Here is a 25,977-nt window from a genome sequence, read left to right on the forward strand (position 1 = left end):
TTTGACTCCCTCTCTCCTTCTATATATCTCCTTATATCTTTATCTTTCTATCATTTTATCTCATCATCTCTCTCCCTTTCCCTCTTCCTCTCTACCTTTCCCTTTCCCTCTCTCTCTATCTCTCCCTTTCCCTCTTCCTCTCTACCTTTCCCTTTCCCCCTCTCTCTATCTCTCCCTCTATCTAATTGTCTCTCTCTTCCTTTCTCCGCCTCTATCTCTAGATATATCTCCTATCCATCCACCTCTTTTACTCTTCTTCCTAGAACTCTATATCTATATCTCTTTACCTCTTTATTTCTATCTCTCCATATTTCTTCATCTATCTCTCTCTACCCCTATTTCTCTCCCTCTCTCCATCTATATCTCTTTCTACCATTTGACCTTGAGTATATAACAAATGTTTGAAAAAAAAAAAAAATTAACATTGCACAAGTCCTTGGCATACCCATTGCACACAAAGGTGCAATTGCTAGTAAAACCTAAAACAAAACTTGTAGCTTTTTGGAAGTTGCTAGTTCTACAACAAAAAGTTGATTCATTGACATGGCCCCCACATGAGCACAACAAAACCGCTAACATGGATCGCCCAAAGTATTATCAATTATTCAAATATTTATTTATGATAAATGTACCCAAAATAAAATTCAGCCATATTTCAACTTTCCTTAATTAGAAAAACCATAAATAGAGCTACCAATACTAGGAGATACCTACAAGAATCAACTAATGTCAAAATATTATGTGTCAACCTGTTCCTGAATATGTAGATCACCGTGATAGTGTATATGTATATCACATTGATAGTGTCGTTCAAAAAATGTCCTCGTCTCAACTGCTTCTAAAGAAAGATGTAAACCAAATGTCCCAGAAAAAATCATGCAAGAGAGTCATCGACCAAAATAAAATTGGCCCGATAAATTTATTAAAAACAAATTGTGTCATTCCTGCTTTGAGCGTAATTTTGGAAAATTCTATTTGATAAAAAAACCTCCGCTCACATTAGATGTCAAGCAGAAGCCTCCGTGGATCCTCTACTACATCCTTGATACGTCTAAGGAAGTAAACAGCCTCTCTCCCATCAATGAGCCTATGATCATATGTAAGTGCAATGTACATCATAGGTCTTGCAACAATGTTGCCACCCACACAAACTGGACGATTTTGGATGGAATGCATGCCCAAAATTGCAGACTGCAAGAAAAAAACCATTAACAAAATTACAAAATTTATTGCTAGAGGAACCAAAAATCCCAGAACATGAAACTGAATATCAGACAGAGCGCCATGTAACTAAATACACAGTCAAAGAATAATACCTGGGGTGGGTTAATAATGGGTGTGCTCAGGAGGCTGCCATACACACCACCATTAGATATTGTGAAAGTACCTCCAGCCATCTCATCAATTGATATGGACCCACTGTTTGCTTTCTTGGCAAGTGCACTCATTGTTTTTTCTATTTCTGCAAAGTTCAATTTATCTGCATTGCGGATCACTGGTACAACAAGTCCCTACAAGAGAGAACCACCAAACTCAATAACAGATCACTGCTAACATTTATGAAGGAAATTAGTTTCATAATACATATATATTATAAATAATGCAGGCAAAAATTGTGGCACAGTCCAGCACCCAAGTGCAAATTTTCATGAAGACCAAATTTTTCAGTTCTATTGAAGACAATAAATTCTGATTTCAGTTCTTGTTTGTTGTATTGATCCCTGTGTGTGAATGAATTTATGTTTTATATTCACTCCATTTGTTTAAATTCACATTCCTATACCACATCAAATTCAACAAATTTTCTGTCCAGATTGTTCATGGGACAGAGGAACTGTTGCTCCAAGCATTAGACACATCAATGAACTTATTCTATTTTATTGTTATCCAGTTCTACTGACTTAAGGAACACTCTAATAACCTAAATACTAGCAATTACACCTTGGTGTACAATGGGTATGCCGAAGAGGTGTGGAAGGTCGATTAGAAAAAATTTGGTCTATTTTTTGCATAAATTTGTGTAGTACATGAGTTCAATTGGTAGGCCATGATGTTGTTTGTGCAACAAAGGTCTCAATGGAGAAGTGATAGCTTGAAATCAACTATGCATCCACATACAAGAATCCAATCATAAATGAAATAAAACCTTTGAATCGAGAAGATAATCAGGTTCCATTACCAACAGCCTCATGTTATGTTTGCAATAGAGTGAGAGAGAGAGGATGAGATAGGGATGGAAGGGATATATAGAGGGGGGGAGAGAGATATGGGTAAAGAGATAGAGATAGAGATATAAATAGAGTTGAAGATAGAGATGGATAACGAGGAGAGGAAAATGGAGAAGAGATATAGAGAAATAAAGAGAGGGAGAGGGGAGAGAAGTAGATAGAGATGGAAAAGAAAATTAAATAGTGGAAGAGAGAGGGAGAGATAGAAAGATAAAGATAGAGAAAGGAAGTGATATATAGAGAGAGGGAGAGATATACTGGTAGAGAGAAATTTAGATAACTAGATAGAAATCAAGTGATAGATGAAAGAAGTGATAAGGAGAGATAGATATAAAGAGGAAAAGGGATATTGATAGAGTTCCAAAAAGAGGGAGAAGGAGAGAGAGAGGGGGGGGGAGATGGATGAATAGAGGGAGGCATGTCTATAGATATGGGGGGAGAGAGAAAGATAGAATAAGAGAGGAAGAGGGGACAAGGTAGAGATGAAGATAGAACAAGAAAGGAAGAGGGGAAAAATAGATAGAGATAGAGAGAGGTACAGTGAGATATAAAGATAGAAAGATGGGGATAGAGAGAGAGAGACAACGAGGAAGAGATAGAGAGATCTATAAAGGAAGTGAGATACAGATAGAGATAGATATAGAGATAGAGATAGAGATATATAAATGATAGATAGGGAGATAAGGAGGGAATGCAGAAGGAAGAGATGGGGAGAAATAGAGAGGGTAAGAAAGAGAGAGGGAGGGCCCGGGAAGAGAGAGAGAAGGATATAAAGAGATATGAGGAAAGAGAGTCAATAGATAGATAGAAGACAGGGACAGATGTAGATAGAGGGAAATATAGATAGAGAGGGGCAGGGACTGATATAGATAGAGGGAAATATAAATAGATAAAGAGGGATAGAAAAAGAGATAGATAGAGGAGCGAGAAAGATAGAGATGAGGGAGAAACAGGGAATGCATGTGTGAATGAAAGAGATATGGAGATAGATATAAAAAGGTAAAAAGATATATAAATAAATACAAAGGGGGGGAAAGGGAGAGAGATAATATAGAAGTAGATAGATATAAATATAGAGAGAAGGGGAGAAGAGAAAGATATGGGGAGAGGTAAGGAGATATAGATAGGGGGGAGAGATAGAGATGGAGATAATAATCAAATGGCATGCTACCCTAAACATAACTCCCCAAGAACACATGTTATCCTTAAATTATTGGCATGAATTGAGTAATCAAAAGTTAGTTTCTCCCTCTTGCTCTCTCGCTCTAAACGCCAGATTTAGGTTTTAAGTTGTAATTTATTTTATTATAAAAATTAAAATAAAATTCAATATAATTATTCTACAATAAATAAAATTTTAATAAAACAAAATGTACAAATTAAATTAATCCTAACATTTTTTAATTATTTATAATTCTATAAGAACACGTAAATATTACAACCGGCAACCGGTTGTGGTAGTTTTACTGTGTTCCGATAACCAGAATTCTGCTCCCCAAGTTTTCATGATATCCGGTTGTGGGGGTAGTTTTTAAAGTTTTCTTCTAGATTTGTCTTGTCCCGCTACTCTCAACTTTGGCCTCTATGAGGTTTGTAACATGGGCAGGTCCTTTTCCCTTTGGATCTTTGGGGGGTCCCTTCTTTTAGCCCCGACTTCTCTTTTCATTGTATCTAAGAAAGGACATAAGGTTTTCTTTCTGATTATTTCCCTATTGAGCTCTTGAATCAGTTATCTTATTAATATATATATCAGTGGCTTGCCACTCTTGCTTTAAAAAAAACAACACGTAAATAATTAAAATAAAATTTCAATTTAATAAATATTAATTCTTAAAAGAAAACTAAGTAAAAGAATTATAATAAATTGAAAAAAAATAAGATAAAATATCTAAAAAAAGAATATAACAAAAAGATATTCTTAACAAAAAAGATTAAAAGATATTCTTAACAAAAGAAGATGGTAATAAAAGAAAGTTTTTAATTCAAAATATAATTATTCTACAATAATTAAAATTTTAATGAGACAAATAATTATAAATTAAATTAATTTTAATAAGTTTTAATTATTTTTTATTTTATAAAAAGACATAAATTATTAAAGTAAATTTAAATTTAATGAAAAATTAATTCTTAAAGGAAAAAGAAGAAAAAGAATAAGAATTAGCTTCTAATTCTTTCTTTTTTAATATTTTTCCTTTTTCTTTTTAGAAATCTATCCTATTGCCTAGTTGGTCAGAGCAAGAAGTGACAAATTTGAATGTGCTTATGAGAAACGTCATGGATTTCTCCCTGGAATGGCTAGACAAATAGATGAACAAATTGATAGATATGGGCGTTGTCTTCACATATGAAAGATGAAACAAATGGAATCCTCTCTTGAGCATGATCAAAGAACAATTAGCGATTTGAGGATCCATGCAGATGAGGAGAGTCAAGCCCCTAAAAGTAAGAAGAATATGCATGAAGAATCCAAGACGAAGGGGAAGGAGATGGTCAGGAGAAAAAGAAGCAAAAACCTAGTGCTCCTTTGTCATCCCTTAGTTTCTCATCAATCAAGGAAATTGACATGCCATAGCAGAACAGAGAATTTGAATATTGCTCCAACACCGTGATTTTACCAGATAACACTCAAGAGTTGCATGCCACAGCTCAATCCATGTCACAGCTCAATCCGTGCCACCAAATGAAGATGATGAGCAGTCGGGGTCTCCTACTATCCAATCAAAGGTTAGCTTGGGTAATGATGTTCCTGATTTGACTATGGACAAAGAGGATGATGATGATGTTATCTTGACACTGAAGGAACTAGATCGGGAAATGTGTCTTGATGATGGAATGGAGATGTCCACCATTCCCGATTGGTTGATGAAGAGCATGGAGAAGAGTAAGAAAATAGTAGAAGCCCAAACTATTAATTATATTGATGATTACTTAGTCAGGAGCAATTAGGAGAAAGAACCTAAGAAGGCTAAGATACTTTTGAATATAGCTAGAGATGAAACAAGAATGTGGATTGCACAAGTGGTTGTCCCAATTGGTGATGTAACTATGGATGCAGCTACTCCTATGGATTTCCAGATCACTTCAGTTGCCATTGGACGGACTACAAAAGAGCAAGAGTTCCAGGAACTCGATGATACTATCAATGTGATCAATGTGAGGTTAGACAGTGAGATTGAAAAGAAAGAGATATACAGAGAAGAGAATATCAAATTAAGAGAATATATTGCAAGGATGAGGTGTGAGAATCCCGCCTTTGTTTCCCCTATTATAGTTGATCGTGGACTACATATTGATCATGAGGCAGCAGGAGATACACTTGCAGAGTTGGGAAAATGGATTGAAGATATGAAGAGGCAAGCGGATGATTTCCTTACTCAATTTGTCTAGGCATTTGACAGAACAATGGCACTCATATTCAGGATACAGTATTTGGAGGGAGTTTGGAATGAATTCCAGCCTATTCAGGAGAAGACTATTCCCCGCCTCGGAGTTTTGAAGAGAATTGCAATGTCCACATTGATTCAGGAGAGATTTGTGCATGATGGAGATAGATACGATTTCCATGGTTGGTATTGCTCGTTGGCCTTGAGGAAATCCACTTATGAGCATGCACGGAAGGATTGTGCAGAGATGGAAGGATTGATTCATGATATACAATCGAAGATCCTTACATCTATTGAGTAATTGTTGGGGATAGATGTTAGTGTTGGCAGCGGTCTACTCTAACAAGAACTAAGAGATAAGATGAAGTTCATGTACTTCTGTCAGTTGGATTTTTTGAAGAAGAATCAAATCAATGATTTGGTTTCCTTGTTGATCCATGTCCATAATTCGTAGAAGCTTATGCCAGATTGGGAGAATACTTTGGATGCTTGTTCCGATGTGTTGGATGTGATTGATGTGCAGCAAGATACTTTGCCCAGCATTACAATGGAAGAGTTAGATTCTGTATTGGTGAGAGAAAGGGATGCAGGCCGGAATCTTCTAGAAGATTCCCTAGTTGATGATTAGGCATTATTCCATTCGGCCATATGTTGATAGCTCCATTTTTTATGTAAACCCTAATTAGGGCAACTTTAGGGCATTGTTGGCATGATCTTGGCCCTTGATTCAAAATGAATCTTGGCCATTCATTTCTTTTGAGACTATATAAACCCCATGGCATCTCATTTGTAAGGGAGATATTTTTGAGAATTGTCGGTTATATGCTATAGATTTGAATACAAATCATTGTTCCATTGATGGTGACTTTGTTTAAGTGTTGCATGCATTTGTGGTTCTCATTGCCTCCAAATTAGATTAGAATTTGCTTTCAAGTATTTTATATTGAATGAAGAGATTTGTTGAATGAATTTGTGTGGAATCCATTTAGTCCATACCACTAGCCTCTTGCTAATTGCTTGCTAATTGTAAGTGTGCCTTGCGTGGTCAATTGGAATTTTATGTGCACATCCATTGTTATGCATTAATTTGAATGGTATCAATGTTGGATGGTAATGATTTGAACATCTTTGAGATATACCTTAGATGATTGCATTGAGCTTGTGTCAAATTGTAAAACTTGATGGTGAGACCTTGCCTAGTAGGATTCCATTGAATCGTTCATCCTTTTCTTGCATTCTAGGCTTTAGAATAGAAATCCTAAACCCTATTCCTTTGTCCTTTTTTAAGAAATCTTTGTTAGATTAGAACCAAGAACTTTATCGCAAAATCTGAAGCCATCGGCATACCTATTCCAATTCTAAATCCATGAAAACTTCCAAATTGAACAATTACGTAAGTCCCCAAGTGAAAATAGCATTATCACATTAAGCCATTGAGTTACCCACACATCAAGAACTGACCGTACAAACCTTGGAATCATCATATGAACTTCTAGTAATCTTAGTATACACGGCGATTTTGTTCAAGAGAGGGTAAAATACTTTGGTATTTTATTTTGTGTTCGCATCTGCCTAAAACACACATCAACAAGTACCTTATCTCTCTGTCACTCATATGTGATGATCCATTGTGTGCCACTGAAAGAAACACATGCTAGCAAGAAGACCAGCTTTGGTACCACTGTAAAGATACCCCCTAGTTCTTTTTCATTTAATATTTTGGCAATAGAAGTCAACAAACTAACATGCAATAAAGAAACTCATTGCTGTCACATAATGATAAGTTATATTTCACATATAAATGGCTGCTAATACAAGTTTCTATCTGTTGCCTTCGTTTTTGTCGATCCCTTCATTAAGGTCTATCAGTTAATTAAAGTGGAGATTTCTAAGGTTTCTAAAACTTTGTCGGCCCCAACAAAGTTCTCAAAACTCTATTGAACCGTAACAAAATCATTCACTAGAAATTTCCTTGTCTTTTCCTTTATCTCGGCTTCTTTTATCAGTTTCACAACCATCATTGGGATCCAATGAGGTTCCCACAACCCTATCGATCTCTAATGAGGTTTCCGAAACTACGTCTTGACAAGGTTTTCAAAACCCTCAAACTTCCGATGAAGCTCAATTTTAAAAAAACTCAAAAGTGCATTTTATCTTTGTTGTCAGTCTTTAGACAATTTTGAAACTGCTGTTGAGACCAACAAGGTTTTCATAACCATATCAGGACCCCACTCAAAACTCAAAACTTCGAAATTGCTCAACTTATTATAAAGGAAACTCGTGGAGACTTGCAAGATTGGCCATCGGACATCAAAACAGGTTTTGAAAACCCTTTTAGAGTCCAATAAGATTTTTGAAACCTACGAAATGGCCGCCCAATTTTCTCAGACCATTATTTTCAAACGTATGGCACAAAGTATCACTCAAAGGAAAAGCTCACTTACACTACAATTAATGCTTGCCACTAATGCCATCTAGCAAAGCAAAGCATTGAATGTGAAGACATTTAAAAGAGAGCAGAACATTCAAAAGTAATTTATTTTAGCAAGCATTCAAAGAGGATTTCGCAAAGAACAAAAGGGCAAAACTATAGGAATTCATAGAAGAGAATTTGAGGTAAAAGCATTGTAGTTCATCTAAAGGTATGGTAAATTCTTAGTCGTCTCAGCTCACTGTATATCAGTAAATAATTTAAAAGGGAGATTTTCTAAAACATTTCTCTGGAAGAAAATCCGTTTCATACTGAAACTTTGTCAAAATTGTTTTTTGAACGCAAATAACTTGCTTTCACCAAGTCCCAATCACCATAAAGTATAACTACCTCAGCTATGAGCATTTATCCAGATCATCTAGCATTATGCCTAAAATTGGAAATGCTAGGTTAGGGCGCATGAATTTGAATGATTTTTAGGGAAAGGATTAACAAAGAGGATAGACCCTTGATAACACAAAGAATGATAAAGAGTGGACTATTGCAAGCAGCTGGTTTCCCAATTGCTGTACAATGCACAGATTTGGTGTTTGAATGTATAAACCATTAGGACCCAGATACTAGGGAAACAAGAATAATGATAACAATTTGCTGATTATCATAAACAGAGACACTATCAGCTCATTCTTCCGCATACCATGGAGAGAAGTACATACAAATTTCAAGCTCATTCTTCCGCATACCATGGAGAGAAGTACATACAAATTTCAATTTCCTTATTTCTCATCAACAATTCACTAAGAAGGAAGGTCAATATAGGATGTGATTGCACGGGAGTGGTTTTCTACCTTCAAGAAAGGAGAATCACAATTGCCAAAAAGATTGCACAGATTTCATTGTGTAGAGGAAAACTCGGAAAACTCAGACATGATAATTCTCTTGCATAGATTGAAAGGTAATGAGAATGCTCATGATTTTGAAGAATGGATATACCTTTTCATCCAATTAATCGTCACTGGAGAACAATGCTTAGATAGGACACAAATCATTAGCGAACACTTGCATTCAATGATAACCAGTTCCCCGTTAAACAATTTGTTCTACGTGTCCTTGTTTTATGCACTGGCTTGCACTAGACGATGGCCAGGTCTACGTCCTACAGAAGCCTATGATGATATGATCCAGATTTATGACTATTACCCCGACCCCCAATTGGAAAACAGTCATAAGAGATTCAGCAGAGTGAATATTGCATTCACTACGAAATTAGTATGGGAGATACAAGCAAATATGGGTCTAAGAATATCTCCTGACACAATCCAACTGGTAAACACCTATGGTAGCCATTTCATCCAATATCAGAGGTTTAATTACATTAGGGTTGGAGGATTTGATGGACTCCAATACAACTTGCCCAGATATGCTAAAAACAAGTTTATCCTCATAGAATGTAATATCCCCAAATAGGTATGCTAGGAAAAGATAACAAATCCTACAAACTCAGGCACAACATTCTGAAAATCTATTTGCATGTAAAACACCTCAATTACAGTCACAGATATAATGCAAAAATCAGATCTGAATTTACCAACTAAAGTAATAGTTTTCAGATTATTTTCCAAGCTTATAAACATACAACAACCTTAATATTTGCCCAGAAATGTTCAATATTTTCTAAGATGAATAGAGATAGATATGCAGGATTTAATACCCAACTTGCCCAAAAAACAGAAATAAATGATGCGGTTTATACATACCAAACATGCAAAGTTGTCCTTGAAATGATGGCCAAGTTATAACGCCCAAAATGAGGGTTTCAAACCCTAGTGCAATTAATTACAAGGCCCTAAAATGCAACTCCAAATTGAGGCGCTCAGGTCTGCTATAAACCTGCTAGGGTTTGATGCTCCATATGGTGAAAATGTCTTCCAACAACTCACAAATCTCCCTCAGATAATCATGCTCCAATCTTAGGGCAAAGCCCTAATTAAATGATTATAACAAGCATTAAAATCTGCCCCGAATCTGAAAATGAAATCAAACCCTAAGCTTAACAAAATGACCCAATTAGTCCTCTAGGGCAAGTCGCCCCCCTTCTACAATATGGCACTCCAAATCAAGGGTGAAACCTAGGCAAATAATAGACCAACTTGCCAAATGAAGAAGCCATAATATTTGATCTTCAAATCCGACGTAGAAAATCTGCTCTTTTCACCAATCAATTAACAATGAAGCACAAGTAGATCCCCATCATGGAACCTCCAATGGATAAGCTAGGTTTCCATCCAACTCACCGAATTCACAAGAGTTTTCATCCTGGGAATGAAGCTGAAACCAAGTTACACCCAACAGGAAAATTTTCCACAAGAGGAAATAAACTCAATTGTCTCCAAAATGAAGAAGATGAAGTCCTTATAAAGAACTTGTGGAAGTTTCTAGAGAAAAAGGAAACATTTACTATTTCTATATATTTTTAACTTCCATAAGCTGGCCGATCCATACGAGGGAAAATAAATTTAATTTTTATTTTTTATTTCTTTTTCCCCACTTCATTTCTAATAAAGTCACTTTTATAATATTTTACTTTTTTTTATTTTTATTAAAAAGTGATATTTCACTTTTTATAAACAAAGAGACTTGTTGGGTTGCACACCTCCTTAGCTATTTTATTCAATTATTTTATTAAATGGGAACATTATAGTCCTCCCTACCCAACATTGCTTGTCCTCAAGCAATTTGCTACTGCACCAGCAAGATCCCAAACTAGTTGTATAAACAACACTATATCACTCTATTGCTTCACTCTAATGCAATCAACATGGCTGAACCATGTAACTCTATCACTCTGAAATATTCCCACTATTTTGTTGATCAATGAATCTCAAATGTTAGAACTATCATGTCTCCACAACTTCATACTCATAGTAACAACAAGAAATTGATCAACAATATGTTGTATACTCATGAGTTTTTGCACACTCAGGCATCTCACATACTCCAAGCTGCCTATTGTAGATGCATAAGAGATAGGAAACTCCACATGGAATGCCATACCTGAAAAGTCTCTTGCATCAGTGGTATCCTCAATTTCACCAATCAATTCACTCAATTTCATCATGATTGTGTATAACCTCCACCATCCTTGCTGCTATAGCTATTGGTTCTTCATCTACCAAAGTCTTGAGTATTATCTTCTTCTCATCCACAATGAACTCCAACTCTATTCCTAGAAATCCTGAATGTACCTCCCAAGAGAGTGCGGCAATTGAATTCTTGATAATACATCGGAATAAGTAATTCCGATCACATAGAAATCGTCATTGATGGTGTAGTCATCAAATTCAATGTTCATTTGTGGTATTTGTTGTGACCTTTTCGCACATCACCCCATTGCAAACAGGGATCCCTCTTCCCTGCTTTTTACATCTTGCTGGTTTAGGGCTTTTGGTGGTAGGCGGCAATTTTGAGCTTCCAGTGCCTGAGTCTTGAGTTTTGAAGTGTGATCATGACTAATTGCTATTAGGGTTTTTTGAGTTTTGAATAGGATCAAGTGCGTAAGATGTTAGATGTCTAGGTGATCCTACTTTTGTCTAAGTGTAGATTTTGAGCGTGAATGAGTTTTGAAGTGTCAGTCGGAGATATTTTTGAGCCTAAGTGTTAAAAGGTCCTTTAGGGGTTGTTTTCTTGCTCCTAGGAGGTTATTCAAGTCAAATTTGCACTTTATCCCGATGAAATTCCTATTTACTCGCTCAAGTTTTGATAAATTTAGCTAAGTCCCAATGCGTTTCAATAAAATTTGAAGTGTCCAGATGATTTTGAGTGGAATAATCATTAAATTCCAGATGAAAATCTATGTTTTAGTGGTCTAAAGGTCAAAAATCCTAATGGGAGGTGATTTTCCCCCACATTTCCGATGACCCATGATTTTCCCCCACTCAAATCCTGATGGGAGATGAATTTCCCCCACAATTCCAATGGACCCTATTTTTCCCCCATTCAAGTGCCTAATGGAGGGCGATTTTCCACTAGGGAGGTAAAATTTTGACTATGGGAAATTATCCTAATGACCCACGATTTTCCTCTAGAATGCAAATGAAATTTATCCTGACGAAAGTCGATTTTCTCCAAGATAGTTTATGATCAAAAATGATGGATTTTTGTGCAGATAATTGTCCTCATGAATGGCGAATTTCCCCAAGTGTGATTTTTGACGAATTTTGATCTGGATTTTTATCCAAATAGGGAGCGATTTTCCCCCAAGTGAATTTTTGGACTTGATAAAAATGAATTAACTTTTGGAGTCCAGATGAAAATCAATTTTCCCCTAGAGGTTTTTTTTGACAAGTTTGATGATTTTTTGATTGGGAATTTTATCCCAAAGGAAGTCGATTTTCCCCCAGGTGGCCAAATTTGGTGAAAATGAATTAAATTTAATGCAAGAGGGCTTAATTGTTTTGCATTTGACAATGATTATTTAATTGTCAAAAACAATTATTTAATGATTTGCAATGATCGTTTTTTAATTATACATCTTCTAGATGCAAATCGATTTTCCCAAACAAGTATAAAAGCAAATTTTCTATCCCACATTGTTTGTGTGGTGAAACAACAAGGTGAAAACATGAATAAGTATGCTTGCCCAGCATTATAATATTATTATATTTGCTGATGCAATTGATTGAAAGCAGCCAAGTGGCTGATTGAAGAGTTTTTTCCAGCTAGGCGATTTTGGTGAAGTGTCCGTTGGACACTATTCTTGAGTTGGAGTTTCAAGTTTGAAGGTAATTTCTGCCCAATCAGACCTGGGCGCTATCATTGGAGGCCATTGCAGCGAGCTTTGGTGGCCATTTTTGCCACATACGGTGAATTCCAACTTGGCCCCATTATTAGAGAGGTGGCGATTTTGTTTGGGGGGTGAATTCCTCCACTTTGGGGATGATTTCCTTGTGTTTGCTAGGCTCTATTGATGCTAAAGGGCTGTCATTGTTCTCAGATCAGAGCTAGTCGCCATTGCTGGAAGTTACTTTGACCTCATGGTTGGCTGGAAACACAATTTTCAGACTTCACTTTCAACTTACCAACCACTCCACTTTTAGGTGATTTGATTGAAGGGCCATTTTTGCTGCTATAAGTCTGAAACTCCATTGTTACAGGCTGTCCTCAGACTAACTTCCATTTCCAGCCACCCTTACACTCGGGCAATTTCATGAAGGAAGCATTTTTGAGGCATTTTGTGGTCATTTTCTGAGTGTGTTATCATTTCCTAGAGTGCTGGCAGGATTTGAAACACTCCATTTCCAGACCTATCTTCAGACTGATTTATTTTTACCAGCCCTTTATTCTTGCCCAGATTTGATCATTTTGATATTGGAGAGGTAATTGTCATGAAACTTGAGCATTCTACATGGCTGCAACTTTGTTAAGTGACTGATTTATGAATGTTGCAGGTTGTCTTCAGACATTTGGCAGCCATTACTCAGTTTGGAAATGTCTCTTCAAACATCTAAAGAGTGAAAAATAGACTTTTTTACACCCTTTCCAAGCATTTCCAGATTTTGGTATACTCTTTTGACTTCATTCTTAATAATTTTCTGAGTATACCAAGTGTCTTCAGACTTAATTTTACATATCAAACCTCATTTAAGTCTGAAAATGAGGACCCAATTCATATCAATTTCTTTCTATTTTCAGGATTTGTTAAGAATATGGATGAAATTTCTAATTTCCATTCCTAAATCTGTCTAAATCATTAAATATCAGAACTAATTCAATTTTGAAAATGGTTATTAGGATAATTTTTCCAAGATTATTGACTTCTAGCTTCATACAGGTACCATATACAAATCCGAGATTGGAGTTCGAAAGTAGCAGTTAAAGATCGTTCAAGAGGGATTCTATCTGGATTCCCAATTGTCTTCCCGATGAAAAGAAATCACAGATAAAAATATGAATTTCCTGAATAAGGAGCGGATGCGGCAGAGGATGTTCGGAACAAATAATCAGATTCCCTCTCCTACCTATGCAAACATCATGAGGAGTGACACATATCATGCCACTAGATTTCCACAATCCATACAATGCAGCGAGCTTGTTCTGGAATGCGCAAGGCACTACGATCCTCTCTCCAAGATGATCCGAACTTCCAAAAGGATAACCATCACCTACCTTGCTGAGGTTGCAATTGCCAAAGTGTTTGGGATCCCTCGCAATGCAGACATGAAAGAAAGGACAAAGGATGAATATGAAGAAAAGTACAAATTGAAGGCGAATGCATGCAAGACTATAGTGAATAAAGAGTGGATGATTGAGCCAAGGCCTCATCATTCCAAGGCGCCAAAGACACTCATGTGCACAAATTTCAAAGACGAATATGGTGATTTGATATTCCTACTAAACCGAATGATGGGGATGTCGCAGGCTGCCTTACTTGAAGGATGGATGTTTTACTTTATCCAGGATTGTACAAGAGAAACAATGATCAATTGGTTGAAGATTATCAGCGATAATCTGGATTTCCAGTTGAGGAATATGGAGAAGACTAAGTCATTCGCCATGACTTCTTACCATGTGTACATGCTTGCCAGATTTGTCACATACAAAGGATTGATATGCAAAGGTGAAGTCGCGAATGGACAAGGACATTATAGAAGCTATGAATGTTATCCACAACTTGATATGCATAAAATTGAAGATTATAGGAAGGTGAATGATGCTTTCACCATGTATATTACAAGGATATTGCAAGGTGGAATCCACAAGAGGTTGTCCAAGGCAGCGACGCAATTAGTTGAACAATATGGATCGTGGTACATACAGTTTCCCACCTTCACATACTTAAGGATTCAGGGTTTCAGATCCAAACCTAACAAGCTTCCTATGTATCCTACAGACAAAATGATCCTACTTGAGGTGGTGAGACAACTTCTGGAATTCGATTTCATCCAGAAGGAGAAGAATAGAACAGGGATGACTTTTCCTATTGCTATAGGGAAAACTTTAGAGGTGTGCCACAACGTCGTTGCAGCTAGTACAGTGATTGATGAGCTTGCATTCTATCGCCTTGGAACTTACAAGAGCAGAGAGAGATCTAATCCGCATAAGAATGTTGAAAGGATCAAAGGAGACAAATTCATACAAAAGGCTGACATTGCGGATTATTGGGTGAACCTAATGGATGAACAAGCAGTGAAGAAGAGGATGTGGTCCAGGATGTCAGTGGATTTCATGAGGAAATGTGAACTCTTTCTCATTTATTGGATGATAGTGATCATACTAATCCACAGTATGAGAATGAAATGAAGAGGCCTATCCTACTACCTAGTTGATCAGAGCCAAAAGTAACAGATTTGAATGTGCTTATGAGGGATGTCATGGATTTCTCCAGATAGTGGATAGACAAGCAGATGAACAGATTGATAGATATGGGCGTTGTCTTCACACATGAGAAGATGAAACAAGCAGAATCCTCCCTTGAGGATGATCAAATATGCAAATGAGGAGAGTCAAGCTCCTAAACATAGGAAGAGTGCCCCTGGAGAATCCAAGGCAAAGGGGAAGAGGATTGAAGAGCAACAAAAGAAGAAGAAACAAAAACCTTTGTCTCCCCTTAGTTCCTCATCGATCAAGGAAATTGGCATGCCAGAGTGGAGTAGGGAAGTTGAACAATGTTCCAACATAGTGATTTTACCAGAGAACATTCAGGAGTTGCATGCTACAGCACAATCTGCCCCACCTAACGAAGATGATGAGCAACCGGGATCTCCTACTGTCCTATTGGAGATTAGCTTGGGTAATAATGTTTATGATTTGACTAAAGACAATGAGAATGATGATGATGTTATTTCAACATTAAGGGAACTTGATCGGTAAATGTGTCTTGACGATGGTATGGAAATGTCCACCATTCCCGATTGGTTGATGAAGAGCAAGGAGAAGAGTAAGAAGATGGTAGAGGCCCAGCCTATTGATGATATTGATGACTACTTAGCCAAGAGTAGTAAGGAGAAAGAACCCAAGAAGGCTAAGATACTTTCAAATATAGCTAGAGATGAAACAGGAATGCGGATTGCACAGGTGGTTGTCCCAATTGGTGATGTGACTAGAGATGATGCTATTCCTATGGAATTCCATATCACTTCGGTTCCCTTGGACGGACTACAAAAGAATAGGAATTCCAGGAACTTGGTGTTACAATTTGGGTGATCAATGCAAGGTGAGGCAAGGAGATAGAAAAGAAGAATATGCATCAAGAAAAGAACATCAAACTTAAGGAATATATTGTAAGGATAAGATGTGAGGATCCCACCTTTGTTTCGCCTATTGCAGTTGATCATGGACTTCATTTTGATCATGAGGCAGCAAGGAGTACACATGTAGAGTTTGGTAAATGGATTGAAGATATGAAGAGGCAAGCGGATGATTTCCTTCCTCAATTTGTCCATGTATTTGACAGGACAATGGCACTCATATTTAGGATACAATATTTGGAGGGAGTTTGGGATGAATTCCAACCTATACAAGAGAAGACCATTCGTCGCCTCAAAGTGTTGAATAAAATTCTGATGCCCTCATTGATTCAGAAGAGTTGTGCAAGCAAGAGATAGATACGATTTCCATGGTTGGTATTGTTCATTGGCCATGCGGAAATCTACTTATAAGCATGCATGAAAGGATTGTGCAGAGATGGAAGAATCAATTCAGCAAATAGAATCAAGGATCCTTACATCTATTGAAGAATTGTTGGGCGTAGATGTCAATGTTGCCAGCAGTCTGCACTTAGAAGAACTGAGAGATAAGATGAAGTTCATGTACTTCAGCCAGTTGGATTCTTTAAAGAAGAATTAGATTGATTATTTGGTTTCCTTGCTGATCCATGTCCATAATTCGCAAAGGCTCATGCCAGATTGGGAGAATACTTTGGATGCTTGTTTTGATGCGTTGGATGTTATTGATGTGCAACAGGATGCTTTGCCCAACATTACTATTGAAAAGTTAGATTCAATATTGGTTAGATTCCTGGAATATGTTGTGAAAGAGGAATGCAGGTCGGAATTTTCTAGAAGATTCCATACTTGATGACTAGGCGTCATTCCATCGGATCGCATGTTGGTGGCTCTATTTTTTATGTAAACTCTAATTAAGGCAACTTTGGGGCTATGTTGGCATGATCTTAGCCCTTGATTTTGAGTGAATCTTGGCCATTCATTTCTTTTGAGGCTCTATATAAACCCCATTGCCTCGCATTTGTAAGGAAGAGATTTTTGAGAATTGTCGCTTATATGCTGCAAATTTGAATACAAGTCATTGTTCGAATTGATGGTGATTTTGTTTCATTGCATTTGTGGTTCTCATTGCCTCCAAGTTAGATTAGAATTTGTTTCAAGTATTTTAGATTGAATGAAGGAATTTGTTGAATGCATTTGTGTGGAATCCATCTAATCCATACCACTAGCCTCTTCCTGATTGTAAGCGTGCCTTGTGTGGTCACCTAGAATTTTATGCAAAATTAATTTCGATTGTTAAACGTCCATTGTTATGCATTGCTTTGAATGGTGTCAATGTTTGATTGTAATGATTTGAACATCTATGAAATATACCTTAGATGATTGCACTAAGCTTGTGTCAAATTGTTCATTTTGATGGTGAGACCTTGCCTAGTAGGATTCCATTGAATCATTCACCCTCTTCTTGCATTCTAGGCTTTAGAATAGAATTCCTAAAACCTATTCCTTTTGTCCTTTTTTTTAAATCCTTGTTAGCTTAAGATCAAGAGCTTAAATTGCAAAATCTTAAGTCATCAACATAACCAATTCCAATTCCAAATCCATGAAAGATTCCCAGGTTGAACAATTACGTAAGTCCTCAAGTGAAAACAGCATTATCACATCAAACCATTGAGTTACCCACATGTCAAGAACTGACCGTAGAAACCTTGGAATCGTCTTAGTTGATCAGATATTTAGCATCAGGGGTGATTTTGTTCAAGAGAGGCTAAAATATTGGTATTTTATTCTGTTTGTATGTGCATAAAACACACATCAACAATATCCACTTGTTGCATCTCATCTTAAATCCATCAGCCATCATGACATGGAATCCTGGAAAATCTTGCAATGGCAATTCACTCCTAACCACCAAAGTATCATTCACAAAATTGTGAGTTGTACTGCTATCCACCAATCATGTCACTTGTTGTCCCTTCACAATTCCTCTTACCTTGAATGATTGATACTTGGGTATTCCTGGAAGTATGGTAGTAGCTACATGTGCTAAGGTTGTTATCTCGTTCTTCATTGACACTCTCCAAAGTATCATCAATGGTGTCATCATTGTCGGATATAACTTCAACATAATACATTTTACCTTTCTCAAGGCATCTATAACCGAGCATCCATGATCCATGACAATGGTAACACAACTTCTTATGCAGCTCATTCTTGCTCACAAAATCCAACTGCTTCTTATCTTCTTCTTCCCTACTTGGTTTGGATGGAATGCTTGACTTCTCTTGAGATGATTTCTTTTGCTTGGTATTTATATCCTCATGATAACGCTTACTCTTACGAGTAGAAAATTCCATGTGGTGTGCTCTCTTAATAGCGTCAGCAAGAGTAGGACGATCAAAAGCTTTGACCCAACCCCTAAGAGGCTCTAACAAACCCTCTATGAACCAAGCGATCAACCTCTTCTCAGTCACATCAGAAACCATTATTGACAATGGTTGAAATTCTAAAATGTATGCATCATGTGTCCCCACTTATTTCAACTGAGCTAACTCTCTTGACTATGTCTCTAAATCCTTACGATCAAACCACTCTATCAATGTAGCACAAAACTAATCATATGAAACAATTGAATCATGACCCTATGTTACTAATCCATGATACCACCACTCATGTGCAACTCCTTCAAGGTGAACGGTATCAAATTTGATAGACTTTCTCTCTTTCATTCGATTTAGATCAAGGTAAGTATCCAATTTTTGAATCCAAGCTCTAGTTGTACTCTTCAATGATCTATCAAAGCTAGGTAAGGATAGATCTCCCAACCTTTTCTGCAACCCATAGTTCAACTTCCCTTGATTCCATTGTTTCTTCTTTGGTTGTACATTTAGTGACCTCCAAGTAGTCTTTGAAAGTGATTGTTGCATGAAAATCTGCCCCCAAAGCTTGATACTTAGCCAAAATCTCAACATCCTCATTATCTTCAATGGGTTCCACTTGTGTAGGCCCATCCTCTGGCATAAAAGCTCGGGATTTTGATGAACCCATGGATTTGCTCGTAAAATGTTCCATATTTTCTGCAGCTTTGCTACTTTCTTCCCTTTTTGTATGCACCAAAGTCTTTTCATATGTTGTATTATGGTCCAACTAACTAAAAGGTTGTTATCATTCAACAGACTCATCATATCTGAAAACATTTGTTTTGCTTCTTCTTCACTTGATGATGGTGGCTGATCTGAACTCACCATTACTCCTTTCTATTTTTTCAAGCTATGACCACCTTTTCCATACATGCAATCAACCCAAACAGGCACCAAACCGGCTGCCAAGATTTGCAGCTCTAATACCACTGTATTAACCCCAAATAGGGATGCTAGGAATAGATAACAAATTCTACAAACTCGGGCACGACATTCCAAAAATTTAATTGCATGTAAAAAACCTCAATTATAGTCCCATATATTATGTCAGAATCAGATCTGAATTTACCAACTAAAGTAATAGTTTTCAGATTATTTCCTGAGTTTAGAAACATAAAACAACAACCTTAATATCTGCCTAGAAATGTTCATTACTGAAATACAACAACTTCTCTTACATTTTCTGATATAAAATAGAGATAGATATACAGAATATAATACCCAGCTTGCCTAGAAGTCTGTTGTCCACAAACAGAAATAAATTATACAATTTATACATACCAAAGATGAAAAGTTGTCCTCGAAATGATGGCCAAGTTATAACACCCAAAATGAGAGTTTCAAACCATAGTGCAATTAATTACAAGGCCCTAAAATGCAGCTCCAAATTGAGGCGCTCAAGTCTACTATAAACCAATTAGGGGTTGCTGCTCCATATGGTGAAAATGTCTTCCAACAACTCACAGATCTCATTCTGATAATCATGCTCCAATCTTAAGGCAAAGTACTAATTAAATGATGATAACAAGCATCAAAATCGCTGCTCCAAGGATGGTGAACAGGTCTGCCCCAAATCTGAAACTTAAATCAAATCCTAAGCTCCACAAAATCACCCAATTTGTCCTCTAGAGCAAGTCCCCCCCCCCCCTTTCTACAATATGGCACTCCAAATCTAGGGTGAAATCCTAGGCAAATAATAGCCCAACTCGCCAAATGAAGAAGCCTTAATATCTGACCTTCAAATCTGATGTAGAAATTCTGCTCTTTTCACCAATCAATTAACAATGAAGCACAAGTAGATCCCCATCATGGAACCTCCAATGGGTGAGCTAGGTTCTTGTCCAACTCACCAAATTCACAAGGGTTTTCATCCTTAGAATGAAGCTGAAACCAAGTTATAGCCAACAGGAAAATTTTCCACAAAGAAATAAACTCAATATGCCTCCAAAATGAAGAAGATGAAATCCTTATAAAGACCTTGTGGAAGTTTCTAGAGAAAAAGGAAAAATTTATTATTTTTAAATATTTTTTACTTCCATTAGCTGGCCCACCCCTACGAGGGAAAATAAATTTTATTTTATTTTTTATTTCTTTTTCCCCACTTCATTTCTAATAAAGTAACTTTTATAATATTTTACTTTGTAAGAAAAAGTAATAATTTCACTTTTTATAAACAAAGTGGCTTGCTTGGTCACACACCTCCTTATCCATTTTATTGAATTATTTTTACTTTGTAAGAAAAAGTAATAATTTCACTTTTTATAAACAAAGTGGCTTGCTGGGTCACACACCTCCTTAGCCATTTTATTGAATTAAATGGGGACATTATGTAGAGAAGTGGTAGAAGTAAACAAGAGATGGAACCTTTGGAAATAAGCTTGCTTGGGTAGGTATTTATTTAGGTAGGTAGTACTTGCATCAAAGGCTCATACTTTTCTTGTTTTTTGGGGATGTTGTGCACGCATGTGACTACACCTCCTATTATCTAACAATGGTTGTACATTCACATCTCTTGGTGATGTATCCTTTACCACTTGTAGCTCTCATATGAGGAATCTTACATGTCATCATTGTATATTTGCATCCTTTGATAAAATAAAATGATTCTCTCATTTTGGATTTTTTTGTGCTTTCATTGAAACACTTTGATTGTGAGTAGCTAATTCCATAGCCAAATCTTACAAAAAGGACCATGTGTGGTTGTGCCCTTTTGTGAGTTAAAGAGTGTATTGCACAAATGAGTATATGTCGTGGCGCATGTAGTTATGGGAATTTAAGTAATGGTAAGAAAAGAATATGGCCTTGTGGAGACTCCTCAACCTTGTATTGTGAGTGTAATACCCAATGTAACTATGCGGTTGTTGTTGTATTCTAGGTTCTTAAGCAATCGTCCTAGCTAGGGGATCAATAATTAAGGCTCTTGTATGGTCTTGTTGTGACCTATTTCAAACATCGCCCTATCGCAGATGGGGACCCCCTATTTTTGCTTTTTAGGGTTTTGTCCTAGCTCTGCAGTTTCATTAATCCATTTTCCTAGAGAGTTTTGAGTCAAAGTTTCTAAAGTCATCCCGAGCCAAATAGAGAAATCATGCTCAGAATCAGGTTTGAACGTTGTCAAAGTGCTTAGAAGGCCTGAAGGACGAGGATCGCAATTGCTTTGAGTCATTTTTGACAACTTTCTATTTTTAGGGATTTTGTTTTTTTTTGCTTTTTTCTAAAAATAGAAAGTTTTGTTTTGGACACTTTGGGTACATTCCGGGAAGCAGCTTTTTTTCTTGCTTTTTGCTTTTTTCGCTTTTTGCTTTTTTCTAATTTTTTGAAAGTAGAACCTGGGTTTTGTTCCCCATGTCATTTGGTCAGTGCCCGTGTTCTCGGATTTGAAAAACTTTGCCTCTAAGTACAAAAAGCAAGGTTATGTTTTTTCTGCTTTTTTTTGAGATTAGGGTTTTGATCCTCAGGCCATATCATTACTGCCCATGTTGCCAGAATTGAAATATTTGGTCCCTAAGGGTAAAAAACAAGATGGAAACCCTAATTCGGGTTTTGTTCCATAAGATTAGCCATATGATCAGTGCCCATGTCCTCAGATTTGAAAAATTATGTCTTTAAGTGCAAAAAGCAAGGTAAAACCCTAATTAGGGTTTTTGTTCCAGATGATCCAGGTATGAACATGGCAAGTCAGAGATGGACATGACAGATTGAATAAGTGTGAAGAAATGGCTGTCCAGATAAAATTCGCCTAAGGGAAGAATGGCAGACAAAAGTTGAAGTCCGCCTTGGAAGATGGTACATCAACTTGGATGTCCAAGTCCTCTTCAAGTCTACCCATGCACAAACAACTTGGTAGGAACATGGCAAACTCCTACCTTCAGTTAAATAACCCATAGCAAAGGTTAATCAAAATCCTAAATTTGGTTAAGGTCAAGCAAACAAAGATGGAAGCTCATTCATGAAACCCGCCCAAGAGGTTTGGAAATTGAAGTGGCAAAGGGTTGGCAAACTCCGCCTTGGCAAAGGAGCCACTAAGTCCGCCCTCCTAAACAAAGTTGGCCAATCAATGATGAAGTTCGCCCTTCTAAAAAGAAGTTGGCAAAGCATCCTCAAACTCCGCCTTTGCAAGGGACCTCTCAAGTTCGCCTAAGGGTGATGAAAGGTTGGCAAGAAGTCCAAAGTTTGCCCTGTCCAAGAGGCTTCCAAGTCCGCCCTACATTGGTGTTTGAGAACATGTCCAAGGAGCCTCCAAGTCCGCCCTTGGCTAGACAGCTCCAAAGTCCGCCCATGATGAGATCAGCTAGACAAGTTTGAAAGGAAAGATGTCCAAACAAGACCAAGTTGGAGAAAAATAAAGCAAAAAGAGATGGATGTCTAAGGCTGTCCAAAGTCCGCCAATGTTTGAAAGATAAAAGCAAACACAAGTTGGCAAAAAGCATTCCAAGTCTGCCTTGGCAAATGGAAAGTAAAGTCCGCTAAGCATGGAAAGGATGAAAGTATTAAAGCATGACAAAGGTCTTCCAAGTCCGCCCAAAGCATGAGGAGACTTGTCTAAGCTTTATCGAAGTCCGTCCTCCTAAAAAGAAGTTGGCATGTCTTCCAAGTCCGCCCTCTAGAAGAAGGATAAAAGCAAAATAAAGCATGATCAAAACAAGATGGCAAAGGAACTTCAAACTCCACCCAAGCTTGGAAAAGCACATTAAAGTTGGAATAAAACTCCTCAAGTCCCCCTTGGTTGATGAAGCTCAAATTTTATCCTCCAACTTCGCCTTGTTGTAATGTCCCCACTTTGAAATAGAATTTAATAATAAATGATAATAATAAAATTAAAACATTAAAAATTAAATTAAAAGATAAAATAATATAATTAAATATGATTATATAAAATTTAATTAAGTTAATGAAAAGTCAAAAGACATGAAAGGAAAAGTTGTGACTCCCTCAACAATGAGATATAAAAGGGAGAAGAAAACCTCATTTGAGAGGGGGGGGTAATTTGGAAATGAGAAGTGCAGATCTGATTATGAAAGGCTGTGTCCCTTTCAAAGAAATAATGAAGAGTTGCACTCTTGCAAAGGGTGCTAATGGTGAAAGGGTATGTCTCTTGCCAAAGGGCATACATGATGAAGAAGTGTGACCTCTCCCTCAAATTGAGAGATATAAAGGGAAGAAATCAAAAGCATCTAGTGACATCACCATTGATCAGATCAGATCAAAATTGTTATCAAGTTACAGGCAGTAACATTTGTGTTCTTGGTGGTATGCACGGGAATGTGCTTAATATGTATGCTTAGTATATGAAGCTTGATAAAATTGTTATGCAGAATCTAGTAATAATATTGTTATAAACTACAATACGTATGACAATCATACTTAATTTCATATATATTTATAATGCATGAGAAGTTAGTGTACTTATAGTCTAAATCATGTTACTGCTGTCAGTATTTAAGAAGATGGGGATGAGATGTTCCAAAGAGGGGCAGTCTAAATCCAAGCAATAGGTTAAGTCCCAAGATAGGGTGGAGATCAGCGACCCATAAGCCTTGAGAATATAGACCCAAGATACGGTAAGGGCTTGGATCTGTAAACTTTGAGGAAAGCTATTGTAGTTGGTCTCTAAGCGCTTTGGTAACATACGTAAACCCTTCTCCCTTAAAACTGAAGTAGTAACAGGGTCTGTAATCTATATTAATAATGATATTAATCATCTAATGAGGAAAATAGATAAGCACTTGTTAATAACTAATTGAAGAATATCAATCAATTTTAATATGTTGAAATAGATCAGGTAGGGGACATTACACTTGTCCAAAGAGGAGCCAAATCCGCCTTGGCATGAGACTATTCAACTCCGCCTTGAAGGTAAAGAGCACTTGGCAAAGGAACTTCAAACTCCGCCTGGAAAGACATAAGGTTGGCATAAAGCAATAATGTCTAGACATCCTCAAACCCCGCCCATCATATTGGAAAGATGGCAACACATTGTTAAAGTCTGCCCAACCTTAGAAGATGAAGATGTCAAGAAGAAGTTGAAATCAGCCCTAGTAAGGAAGGTATAACCAGCATGAAAGTCCACTAGGTACACAAAAGGATGGCTAAACCATGGGTAAAGTCTGCCCTAGCAAGCTATCCTTCAAGTTTGCCTAGACATGGTAGAATAAAGCAAAACATGAGGTTAGGATGCCAAACAAGATGACAAGTTCGCCAAGTTAGAAAGAAATTTTGGATGTGAAAACAAAATTGGCCAAGATGAATAAGACATTAGAACTTCCAAGTTGGCCTAGGCATAAATGGAATATGTGAAGATACCTAAGCCAAATATGAAAATTCGCCCAAAATTTGAAGATCAAACATGAAGATCAACTTGCCATGGTGAAAGACAAAATTGGCTAGAAGAAAAATAATTTTGACAAAAAATTGCACATGAAATCAAGGGTCAATCAACGAATGGGTTGGAAAATAAAACTTGACACATGAATATTTTTAATTATTTTTCAACACTTTGAATTATTTTCAAAAGGAAAATAATTTCAACACTTTGAAATATTTTCAAAAATTTTAGAAATTGGAAGAAAGTTCTAGAAGATTCTTGAGCTGAGGATAAAATTTTGAGAGAGAAATAAAACTTTCCATTTTGGAAAGATTTAAGACATAAAAACACAAAAAAAATAATTAAAAAATTAGAGAAAAGTTAAAACAAAAAAAACACAAAAAAGAAGCTTCTAAGTTTAAAAACCTTAAACTCTATATATTTTCAAACAATCACTTTCAAATTCATTATTCAGGTTGACAATTTGGAGAGCAATTGAGAAGAAGTTTTATCTCAAATTTTGTGAAAATTGATTTCTTGAAGAGAAATTTTACAGAAGTAAAATTCTTCGAAGTGTTGGAAATTAAGAAATTAAGTGTTATTTTCTGATTTTAAGACAGATTTTCAGAATTGAAGGTGAATGTCAATCACAAAGATCAATTTCTAAGACACTAAATCTGAGCTTGACTAAATTTTTCTACTATCCCGTCTAATTTCTCTCAAATTTTATCAAATTCTTGACTAAATTCTTCACTTTCAGTTTGCTTTTTTGCAAAAATTTAACCTTTTAACAGGCTGAAAGTGAAAATTCCAAGAAAAAGGATCAAAAATCAGAATTAAAACCTTAGAAATAATATTAGATTTTCATGTGTTTTGCAAGTTAATGACCACCAAAGGATCACCTTCCAAATAAGAACTAATGAAGTTTGCCAGTAAAGGAATACAGTCGGAATCCAAGATCAAATCCAAATAGAAGAATATCACAG

The 25,977-nt window shown here is 36.6% G+C and overlaps 1 protein-coding gene across 1 annotated transcript in view; it reads right to left on the reverse strand.

The window, feature by feature from the left end:
- Positions 1-707: 707 nt before the first annotated feature.
- LOC131071607 (dihydrolipoyllysine-residue succinyltransferase component of 2-oxoglutarate dehydrogenase complex 1, mitochondrial) overlaps positions 708-25,977 on the reverse strand; it is a 105,047-nt gene continuing 79,777 nt past the window's right edge. Inside the window, exons 12-13 of the mRNA XM_058007517.2 lie at positions 1,317-1,511; positions 708-1,191 (exon numbers count right to left, since the gene is read on the reverse strand). Of these exons, the coding sequence (XP_057863500.2) occupies positions 1,000-1,191; positions 1,317-1,511 (387 nt within the window). The 3' untranslated portion in view covers positions 708-999. The remainder of the gene's footprint in view (positions 1,192-1,316; positions 1,512-25,977) is intronic.

Source organism: Cryptomeria japonica, chromosome 11 (assembly GCF_030272615.1).
Source record: "Cryptomeria japonica chromosome 11, Sugi_1.0, whole genome shotgun sequence".
Lineage (NCBI taxonomy): Eukaryota > Viridiplantae > Streptophyta > Pinopsida > Cupressales > Cupressaceae > Cryptomeria > Cryptomeria japonica.